The sequence below is a fragment of the Fulmarus glacialis genome, unplaced genomic scaffold, assembly GCF_000690835.1.
Source record: "Fulmarus glacialis isolate BGI_N327 unplaced genomic scaffold, ASM69083v1 scaffold4999, whole genome shotgun sequence".
Classification (NCBI taxonomy): Eukaryota; Metazoa; Chordata; class Aves; order Procellariiformes; family Procellariidae; genus Fulmarus; species Fulmarus glacialis.
In genome coordinates this window covers 65,583-77,530 of record NW_009231277.1, presented here as the reverse complement: position 1 = coordinate 77,530, position 11,948 = coordinate 65,583, and the positions used below count along the sequence as shown (strand labels likewise).

The 11,948-nt window shown below is 44.1% G+C and overlaps 1 protein-coding gene across 1 annotated transcript in view; it reads right to left on the bottom strand.

Moving 5' to 3' along the window:
- Positions 1–990: 990 nt before the first annotated feature.
- The window catches only part of LOC104081659 (chondroitin sulfate synthase 1-like), a 73,109-nt gene continuing 62,151 nt past the window's right edge, over positions 991–11,948 (bottom strand). Inside the window, exon 4 of the mRNA XM_009584495.1 lies at positions 991–2,694. Within this exon, the coding sequence (XP_009582790.1) occupies positions 1,102–2,694 (1,593 nt within the window). The 3' untranslated portion in view covers positions 991–1,101. The remainder of the gene's footprint in view (positions 2,695–11,948) is intronic.

Sequence of the window (11,948 nt, the reverse complement as noted above, 5' to 3'; positions counted from 1 at the left end):
ATTTACACACACATATATATATATATAAAATATTAAAATGACTAACAGATATTCAAGGAAAGGTCAAGAACCTAAAACAATGGATATTAAATAAATTAACGGTCTATCAGATACAGAAAAAAATAATCCCAAAACAAAACTAGTAATCAAATGTAATAATTGTTCCCGTTAACATCATGTAACTGACTGAACAAAATCAATGCAATCAGGTGCAGTACACTCGGTATAGAAGATTTTTCAAAGTTCTCGTTAGGGATCTCTAATTGTTCGTTGTGTACCGTCGCTTTGCTGCAAGAGATTTGCATTTCCCATCCTCTTCCCCTCCCTCATTATGCTTCGGCATTTCTTGATCACATCGTCTCAGCTCTAGACAGGACAGCGGTTGAGGATAATACACAGAACCCACCACGGATTCTTAAAACATTACGTCCATATATGGACCAAGTATAAAAGACAAAAATTTCTACAAGGACTAAACGGATAGCAGGTTGTGCTTACTTTCTTCCCTCCCTTGAAGTCGCCTGGCCATAGTAAGCGGGAGTGTATTTGTAAATTGAAATAATCAGCCATTTGGAAAAAAAACCTCCTGCGATTAATACCCTTATCATCGCCACACCGATTCGTTTTGTTCTAACGCAATTTTAAAAATAATGGCTATCCTTAACAAAAGAAGCAGAATCTTTGCACGGTAGCAGTCACAACAAAACATTTAGATACACCATTTTGTCACTTGGCTTGCACGCTCAGGTCCCAATTTACAGAATCCCAGCAACGAAGACAGCAACGGAAAAGGTAGGAAACAATCTTTTGTTCGTAAGGAAATTCTAATTCAAGTCAGATTTCCGCTGATCGGTCAGATAACTCTTAAACAATTTTTTTGTTTGAAGGCAAATATTGATCACAGTTTTGTTCAAAACCAAAACCACAACAACAAAAAAAACAACGGCCTTGTTCTTCTCAAAATGAGCGCTTTGTAAGAAAACAATGATGATTTCTAAAATATATCCTGTGTGGTCTTTTAAAAGTGAATTATCAAAACACATTTTCCCAAAAATAAATTAGATAATTAAAAAAAAAAGTCTTTTCCAGCATAGCTGGACATTAGGCTGTCCTCACTGAGCCATTAGTATTGCTGCTTTTCCCAAAATTTGGGTCATTTTTTTCAAACCATATTTCAGCCAGCTGTTGTGTGGACCCATAAGTTGAAGCTTTGGACCCCAAGCACATTTTGTATTGTTTTGGATCAAGATTAGGGTCACAAAAAACAGGGTGATGCACATGGACTACTCCAATTTCTTGGCTTCGGAAAGTTTTTAAGCCAGCTTGAATGACTTTGTTAAATAGGTCTACGTCTTCAAGGCCCCAACCTTGGATGGAGACATCAAAGCCACCTGCTCGAAGAAGATCACCTTTGTAAATACAGGTAATACCAAAGCCATAGTTCCTCCAGAAACCTGTTTTCTGGGTGAAGGCAAAATGATTGTCACTAGGAACTTTTCCACTATAAACAATCTTTGGATCATACTGGCTAAAAATGATGGGAAAGTATACTTGTTCACCCAAAACTGTATTGGCTCTACACCGCTGGAGGAATTCTGTGGTAAACACTAAGTCAACGTCACAGAAGAAAAGTAAAGACTCGTTCTGGAACTGAGAAGATCCGACTTCCAGAGCCAGTGCCCTCGAGAACTCCCCCGACACCGGTAAAACCTGCATGTCAGCCTTGGGGTATTTGGAGCGGTAATCTCTCATCAGCTCGATCTGCTTCACTTTGTCAGGGTTGGAGTTGGAATTGAAAAGCAGGACAACCAGCTTGACGTTCTGGTTTGGAATGAGGCACGTCTTTTCAAAATTCCCCATGAACCTTGCGAACATGTCAAAACGTCCGGAGAGAGGAATCAGGATGTTGATCTTCTTGTCTTTGAGTTCCTTCCTCTCCACTTTTGATCGGCTGAGCTGGAAGGGAACAAACATCTTCAGCGAGTTGGAGAGGAAAGACAAGGATCCAGAATCCTGGTTGATTTTGCTGGCCAGTTCTTTGGCGTCCATCTCTTCGTGCTCCATAAACTGGATCTTGCTGAACGTCTGCTGCAAGTACGCGTGCCTCCTGACGGGGACGGTCATCTTCTTCCCCTTATGCTTTTTGTACAGAAGCAACAAGTCAAGAACGTACTCTGCTCCGTACATCGGATTTACTCTGCGATAGCCATACTGTATTTCCTTGAAATCTATGATCCTCCCCCGGGTCTTAGCGTTGGCGTTGATCATTTCCATGACCTGCATAACAATGTCATCCAACGCTTCACGCTGAGAAGAGTCCATTCCTCTCCGAGGGGGCTGCCCGTCAGCACCCGAATACAAATACTTTCCTGTAAGAAACTCCCACTCCAAGATTTCTTCCCGGTGGCGGGGCTGGAATCGCATGAAGGAAGGTGGCATTCCCAGCTGCAGGTCATCTTTGTGGATTTCTGTATTGCTGTATTTGCTCATCAGGACAATTTCCCGGTGCAGCTGCACAGTCCGGTGGCGCAGCTCTGCTATCTTGCGGCTCAACATGTAGCTGTGAAGTCTGTACTGGTAGGGGGGGTTCTTATTGGGGTGCAGCGTTATAGCTCTGTGTATTTTGCTGTTCCTCAGGTCTCGGATATAGCCTTTTTTGTTCTGCTCATAATTTTCATAAAACAGCTGCTGCATCTAGAAGAGAGAAAGGAGAAGTTAGTGTCTCGGCAGTGCTGTCCTTGTGAAAGTCAGCCCCCGCAGCCCCCCTGGGAGAAAATTCCTCCTTGCTCGCAGGGCCAGAAGGCTTTCTGAATAAGCTGTTCTTGGTTTTAGGCACAGGTTGTAGCAATACCAGCTGCTATTCAAGGAAATTAAGAGGATTATTCATTGTAAACTAGTAAAAGAAACATCCACCATGGATTTGGGATTACTACAGCCCGTTCTAGAGATACCACCGTTGGCCAAACTGAGCAGTAAGTAGACTGTAAGCTCATTTTTTCACAACATCAACATCACAATACAGCATCACCAGGATAAAAAGAACCATGAAGCGTTCACTACAAAACTCTTACTATACTTCTGCCTCCCATGGGCTTTAAGAATAATAATAATAATAAAGAACAATACAAAAGGATGCCATATACATAGTAAGCAAGTATGACAATGCCTTTTCCGTTACACCCAAATGCTGTTCAGGCATTAGAAATCCATCTTGCTGAATGTTTTAGCCAAGATGCTAAATACGTTATCTCAAGCACTGCAGTGCAAAGCTACAGTTCCCCTGTCATTTTAAAATGTCAATAGAAAGTAAAATGCACCTGAGATTCCTAGCAGCAGTTCCAGAAGGCAGGTAATACAGGATGCATATGTATGCTAGAATAAAAGCATCCTTAAAGTGGAAATTGCTATTTCAAAACAAGAAGATAACGAGCTAAGATTACATTCAGAAACCTTATGGAAAGCCACAACTTAAGAAAAGCAGGCAAACCGGCTTTACAGTTTTCAGTAGATCAGGCAGTAGCTGATATAATGAAAGGCATGTGGAAACCAGGATGATAACGTGGAAAATAAGCTGGAAAAAAAAAAACCCAAGAGAAAAAAAAACCCTCAAGGCCAAAGTTATGTATCAGCCTAGGCAACGGACATTTAAAAAAATCACGGGCTGATTCTACGTCACAACACAAATGTCATCAACCTGCCAGAGGAGCTGACACAACAGATATAGGATCCAATCTACATTACTGGCAGCAGAATTTGCCATAGGTAATACAGTCAATAAAGCACATGTAAAAAGGCTATAAAGATTAGCAAAGAGCTAAAATCCAAAAGACGAACAGAAGAGAGAATGACTCAAACATGACGGCAATTAAAGGGAGTGGTAAAAGGAAAATCACAGGCACAGAAAGCTCCCTTTAACAGACAGCGCGAGTGATGCTTCTACCAGCTGTTCAGACCCAGCAGAAGTCCTGTTTTATTAGGCCTTCAGTTGCATTTTTCCCATTATTGTGCACAGACATTGAATCTAAGGGATAAACTTACACCTGGATTTAATTGCTGCTATCTTAACAAACCAGATGTGCGCATACTGAAACCTGAAATTCAGCATATCACTGTGGACAGACAGCACAGGACCAAGCTGCGTCCACTTGAAGCAGCTCGCATGGATTTTAAACTGAACAAATGTAATCCATTTCAAAGGAGGGAGGGAGGAATTTCAGCCGGACTGAGAAAGGAAGGACATTTTTTTCATGGGTCACCACCAATCCCCCACCCCTTCTCCTTTCCTGCTCAAGTTTACCTTCTTGCCCACTCTCCCCCTCTTTCATGCTGTCTGCGAGCAATTCAGGCCAGAGGCTGCCTCTTATTAGACAGATCCCATGCAGCAACGCAGCCAAAGGAGAACATCTTGGCGATGGCCTCTCGGCAAGCCACAGATGAGCTGCCTGTCAAGATGTATATCCCTTTAGAAGTCATGCGAGATTTTAGAGTGCTACAGGCAGAGGTTAGCTGGTCTAATCCTATGTTCAGCAGACTTACCCAAATTGAATGAACCTTATGCTTTCCCAAGAAGCATGTTTTTCCACTCACCTGTTCTTCATTTGTATCCCTATAGTGTTTTCTCTACTAATAACACTTTATTTTTTGTCCACTTTGAACCTCGCTGCTTCTGTTAAGGGCTCTAGGAGACCTCAAATCACACCCACTTACGGTCAGTCCTGTAAGCACAATTTATTACAACAGAGAGCTCACACAGCAAGAACAAGACCAGTCCAACACTGCAGGACCCACAAGCATATTTTTACTGACTCCACTGATCTATCCTCTCTAACACAACATATATATATAGAACTAGAAGTATTAAATGCGTATGGTACAGGCTGGAGATTTCACTGACATTTTAACTACAATATAACTATAGGCACAGGCTTTCCCAAGAGTATTGTGACATTAGATAAAAATTCTTAAATCATGTCATTAGGCAACTATTATTTAAAGGAAAATTGGCAATAGGACTTAATTTCAAATCTTGTTTTGAATTTATAAGAAAACAAAATCAAGACCATGCAGCCTGAATGCATTTATTCCGAAACTGCCATCTAGGGCATTCTGAATTAGCTACAAGAGGAAACCATGAGAAGCAGAAAGGCTTTTCGATTACACAACAGAGTTTTAATAGAATACCGATGGGTAGCAAAATGTTATGAAACTTCCCAATGGAAGTAAAGATATGAACCCCTAGCAAATGGCCCTAAATAAAATCAACAAGTGTATTTTAAAGCTCTGGCTTGCCATGCAGGAGTAATCTCTTTGGTAGGCTGGTTAACTTCTGAACTTTTAATACTACTTCTTGCCTCTTCCAAAAACTAGCTAACTTTGAAAACTGAACTGAAAATAAAACACATCTCAGCAAGTCTTTACTGGTGCTTCAACGCAAAGCAATATACAACTGAAACATCTATTAACAGCCACCTTGCTCCAGCCAAAAAGGTGACAACTCTAACAAACCCTGCGCTCCAGCCAACCCTGCAGTGCAACTAATGAGAAGCACCCCAATAGCCAGGCTTTTATATAATCCTGTTTTTCAGAAGAATGCCTTGCAAGGCTGGCACTTTCACTGTTTTTCCTATGAAGTTTCCTCCTCTCCTACTCCAGCGTCCCTCTTGTCTCCTTATTCATCAAGTGGCAACAGGCATGGGATGTGCCAGCATCCTGCAGCCCCAATCCCCCATCTAGGAACCAAGGTACACCCCACACCGGTAGGAAACCCATGGAAGGGTATCAGAAGGGGTCAATCAATTCAGAGAGTATAACAACTTACAAACTATTTTTGCACAGCAGCATGAAGTGCTGTAAATGAAGTCCAAGTGGCCAGCAGCCAACAGAGCAATTTAACCCTTCCTGGGCCGAGGCACCTGTGGACAGTGACCCAATGCTGCAGAAGCACTGTGACGCCCACAGGCTTTCCTTCACAATAAGGAGCGCCACGTGATTTCTCACCCACATCTACAAAACTTGAAAGAAATGAGCGCTTCCCTCCATACAGTTTGACAGCTCCACCAACATGAATCCATTTAAATCATTAAGGCAGAGCTAGTCCTCGGCGTTGGGTTTGATCACTAACAAGGGCAATGTCCGACTATCACCCACCAGTGCTAACGTAGTTTCTACCTCGTTTGGGTCCAAAGCACTATGCTATATATTACCTATTAGCACACACGGGCTTTTGACTCCACGCAATACTGGAAAGCCGTAAGCAAGACAAAAAATCATAATTACCTCTTGTGTACATCATTAATAGAGATTGGTAGGTGGGAGAAGACAACAGAGAAATTTATTTGTAATTTCTCTCTGTAATTTGTTCCTCCCACGTAGCAGCCATTAAACATAGACACAGGGAGCAACACAAGCACGTCTAACAGACATTACGTGCAAACTTCCTCATGCCTGTTACCAGATTCTTGCGAGTTGAACTCTTGCAAACTCTTCTTTCAGTGAAACAGGTTTCTGTATGATTCTTTTCAAAAAAAGAACCTTTCATGGATATTAATTTTGCAATGATTATATTCTAAGCATGCTTTGTTCTCGTGCAGAGCACTGAGAGTGTAGGGATACAAAGAAGAGCTACTCTTTATTGACCACTATTTACTCTAGACCTGTTGAAGCCTTAAAAACCTTAATGTTCCCCAAACCATTAGAGACTGAATGTTTAACCTGTGGTACAGCTGTTGTGGGCACTACTGGCTCGTGTCCAAAAGACCAACTGAAAGGAGAGAGTGTTATGTTCTTCGTTTTAAATGAAGAAGTCTTTTGCAGGCCAAAAAAAGTGTACTGGAGAAAATGGACTTTAAAAATAAGACCAGTTTATGCAGAAACTGGCCTGCAGCCACGGATTGGCCCCCGAGGGCTTTCTCTCACAGCTCCAGATTGTACTACCACAGCCCAGAAAAAGCAGCCCCACAAGTCTCATGAAAAGCAATCATGGACAAGACATGTTGTACGGCAGGCTTCGAAATGCCCAAGATGGGCTTTAAATACAAAGCCAAACTAAAAGCTCAAAAGATGGCTAATGTCACCTAGTGTGTGAGCACCTCATTTGGGAGGAGATGAGCATGTAGGTTCCTCTCCGCAGCTGGTGCAGAGCTGTTCTCCTACGGGAGTAAGGCGGCTGCCAGGACAGCCCTCACCCTGCCCCACAGCTCTGCTGCCAAAACTATGCAGGATGCTCGCCCCCATCTCCTTCTTGCTCCTCCTTCCAGAGATGCAGCCGTAGCGGTGCAAAGGGGCAGTTCCTGTGGGTTGGCTGAAGTGAAATGAAAGATGTTTTGCACCCACATCCCAAGTAACTGTATGAAATAATTGTGGCTGCACTAACACAGCTTTGCCACTTTGGAGTGATTAACCAAAACAGATCACTAGTTTTCTGTTTTTTAAATCACCAATATAGCTAAATTGATAAAATATTTTGCTTGTAGACCCAATGAAAAGGAGCAGTGGGTCTTCGTTTACTGCTGCCCTACCTATGGTGGAGAGGGAGACTGTTGTGACCTCCCTAGATACAACTCTGTGTATTCAGAGTTCTTATTAACGATGATCTTTCCGTTTTAAATCCCGATGCTTTATGTGCGATCCCACAGCTAACCACTGACATGACTGAAGTCACTCCTGGGCAGACTTATTATGGTGGAGACAAACACAGAGAAGTGATGGATAAACACTCATTTCCAGTGAACTTGGCAACTCGTTCATCCCTGTAACCTCCCCAGTTGCCACTACAGGAAAGGATGCAGGAAACGCCACTTGGCACTGGGAGATCAGACTTCCCTCTCGGCTGACAAGTGAAGCCCCGAGCTCTGGAGCATGATTAAATGATGTGATCCCTCAGATGAGTTACTTCTCACACAAATTTCATCATGTACCGCTGGTCTGCATTTGCTTTGTTTCATAAATTAAAGAGGGGCAAGAAAATCAGCTGGACATCCCAAACCGCCAGTACTCAAAATTTCCATAGCAGACTGCTAGAGAAGCAGAGGCAGACCCAGCTGTGATACACTGTGACCTCTGAGTGCAATAACTCCAGTCGTGCTCTGAAGCAAGAGGTTTATTTTGTACAACACAATTGCCTCTTCTTATACGATACTAAGTGAAACAGCGCCTGTCTCACTCAAGAGCCTTGCAGTGCCTTCTGCACTGCTCTCCTCTCCAAAGTATTCGAGAAAGGAAGCCAAGTATCTAAGGCAAGTTTCAAGCACAGCAAACTCAAGGTCATTGAATTCCCAAGGAATCTGTGAATTAGGAGAATTATTGCTGGAGTTCAATCCTTTGTTAACAATACCAAGTAGCTCTTTAATTAAATAACTGTCCTTCTCCCAATCCGTTCTTTAAGCAAGCAGAAGAGCTTAGAAATTACTTATTCATTTACAGTTTCTCAAACCAAGTAGTCTTTAAAGTATTCCCAACTTGGCAACAGAAAGAAGAAAACCTGCAAAAATGAATGTGTCTTCAAAACTGGCATTGTGTACTTCACCTCTGACCTTGAGCTTGACGATCTCATTACCCAAAACCTACACGTGGGAGCAATCCACAGCACTTGGGAACTAACTGAGATCCTCCAGCTACGAAGCGGAGGAAAACTTCCCCCCGCCTGGCCCTGCATGAAACTGAGCTTCATGCTCCTGGTCTAAGCAAGGATAAAGGATCCTGGTCTCCTCTTAGTCCTGAAGCGAGGATTCCTTCCTCAGGTCTCCCCTATTTTGGATAAGGGGGACAAGTTGAATCAGACCTGCTGTGTAAAGAAAAGAAAGACTAGTGCAATCGTGTAACACTCTCTAAAGAAGATAATTGCTCATTTATTGAAACATTCTTCCCCTTGGGTGCATCTAACACAAAACTACACAGGTGCCATCGTGCGCTCCATAAAGCCTGGAACTGCCTCTCTAGAGACACAGATTTATGTTTTTAAAGCATAAACCAGAATGTAACCTGAAAGCATTTTGTACCTTAGAAGTAACCAGATAAAACAGAATGTGCCATTTTAGGATATTTAGATTTAACTGTGCAAATCTCAGGAGAGCTGGATGCAATTGTGGGCTATGCTTCCAAAAGGTTCTGATTTAACAGAAACAAAACCAAACAAAACACCACTAAATATTAACAAATGTTCTATCCTACGGCTATTAAAGCAGCAGAACATCATAGGTGTTAATGACTAATTATCATTGCTATTGCTTAAGAAAGTGTGCTCAAATTTGTTTCTAGCATAATTTCCAAATTATGAGTCCTGGTGCAAACTGCTGTTCTGCACATGGCTCTCCCATGCTCAAGTTAAGGCTTTGACCCACGGGGCAAATGATTCAGCTCTCCCTCTCCAGCAGAGAGGACTGCCTCTGTCCCAGATCCAAACAAAACCGGGAATACCGTGACTTGCTGCTGATTTGTTCATTTAAAGGCCAGACTCAGGGATGATGCCAAATTACTTGCCCACCGAATATACTGTATTTCGGGATTTCTTTTCCTTGTTGTCAACTCCACACTTTTAGACTCTGCAGTACAGGCAGAGTACAAGAAAAACTTGGTTTTCATTACGAATTTCAACAGGCCCATGAAAAAAAGAGCCGCAGCCTTGGAAGTCTGTATCTGCTCTTTCTCATGCAAAGTGTTAAGATTTCAGAGGAGCAGCACATGACCCTTGGAGGGTAGTTTCTTGGAGATGATGAGCAGAAAACTTCTGACACCCTGGCAAATATTTTTTTGTATGCTGGAAACAGAGTTAGAGGGATGCAGTCTCCTCTGAGCAGAGACTACAGAAGAGAAGACCTCTTCTGGACTGCTGTGTGATTTTCCACCATGTGTTTTCAAGGGGCAGTAATGTAATCATTTAGAAACACTCTTGTCCATGGAATTCAAAGATTCCTATTTGGGAGATACTTTCCACATCCAGTGGTTTTGTAGGAGTTGCAAGCCATGATGGATGATGAGCCTTTTTGGTCCCCATACACTTGGCAAGGCCACCACAAGCTGCTGTTTACAGGGGGGTGGAGAAGAAACCCTTTGCTTGGAGAAACTTCAGCTGCAGCCTAGGCATCCACGCATCATCTCAACATCAATCCAACATCAGAAATAAAGCCAAAGCAGCGTAGCCTCTCCGCCAGACTGCCTGGGGACAGCAGTGATTTTGTCGTATGCACCAGACCAGGTCTCCAGGTCTCTGCCAACACCAGATTCTACAAGAACCCTGGGGGAAGGACCAGCCCCAGTGGATCTGGCTGCAGGATCCAGCCCTTCAGCCTTGCCCACATCAGCAGCACAGCTTTCTTTTGATGCAAGATGTTTCAGGACCCCCCACCCCTGAGTAGGTACATGGTGCCCTACATGGAGACAATGTCACGGTAACAGGTCCGGGCTGAAGGACAGTACTGAAGCAGTTACAGCAGCGCAAAACTCTCAATCTCTCCGAGCCTGCACAGGAGATTATTGTGAATTTAATTAGGCAAAGATTTGGCCTCACAATAGCTACTGCTGCAGTTCTTCCCTGGCTGTAAAAAGGTGGGGGTGTATTTTAAAAAACAGATTCATTTTCAAGACTTTTGGCACTTCCAGCTTAAGCAGCACCATTTTAGATGAGGAGGGACACAGCTCCCTTCTTTATGGCAACAGGCCATGCTTGCTGTTTCTGATCCCTCGCGAAGACTCGTGGCAGGAATAGATCTTTTGGAAAGGGCTGAGAGGGGAACTGGGAACGCTGAATAAAATCCCCAAGACAAGGCCAACTGCTGAACTGCCGGTGTCAAAGCTGCAGCCCTTCGAACCTGCAGTGCCAGTAACAGCCTCACAGTGACAGAGCATCTTTCATAACGCATTTAGAAATCCGTCTGCTTTATGCTTTCCTAACAACCGATGGTAAAACCACTTCTCTGCCAGCACATCAGTATTGGCTAATGAAAATTGACAGAAAGCTGGGAATATATTAGATTTCTGATTTCTCTGCTAGCGAACCCTCCCCCCAGCTGCCACAACAGCCGTTCTCGTGGGTGCTGCTGCATTGCGCCTCTGCCAGGCGAGCAGCTGGAAAAAGGGACGTTGTTCAGGACATACTCTTGAAACCTTAGCCCCTTTCAAATCGGTGGTGTCCTGTCCCTAGGAGGTGGCAGCTGCACACCACCTCGTGCTAGTGGGGATGTCTGAAACACAGAGCAAGCCAGCATTTAAATAAACTCTGAGAGTGGGCTCATTCCATCCACTTGGCCTCGCTGGATCCACGTGGACACACTGGATCAATGCTCGGTTCCGCTCGTGCCTAATGGGTGCTGCCTGCTTTGCAACAGCACAAAGGACAACCTCTCTCCTCCGGGCTTGGAGTTTAACAAGTGCTCTAACACGGTACTCACTAACTGCTTTTTCCAGGGTCATGCTGAAGACACCCAATACTTAAGGTGATTTAACACCCACAGCCCTGTAGCAAAAAGGGCATGCAGGAACTCTGGGCTTGCAGGTGATGGGCAGCTCCATAGGGATTCAGCTGACTTCTTTCAGATGAAATGTCCCCCCCATCTGACAGCCAGCCCTGTAAGTAATTCAGCACAGTTTGAAGGCCACTGGCCATCCCAAGTATCCCCACTACCCCTCCAGCTCAACAAGCTTAGGAAGAGCCATTGTGGCTGAGCACAAGGCACCAGGGCCTGCGATTAACTATGTATCAGCCCCCCAGAAGCAGAAAGCTTCCCGGCAAGGACCACGATCTTCCTCCGCTTGCCGCAGCAAGGCTGCCTGCCTTTGTTGGCCGCTGCTGAAAGCTGGCCTGCTCCGAACAGGAGGGGAGCCGGCAGCACGAGGCAGCGCTGGGTTTCCTGCCCAGGACCGGTGTCAGCAGGACGCCCCTCCAAGGCATCCAGCAACGAAGCGGGAACTCACTCCACGATCCTCTGGCTGCTTCTCCTAAATTAAGCTGGATT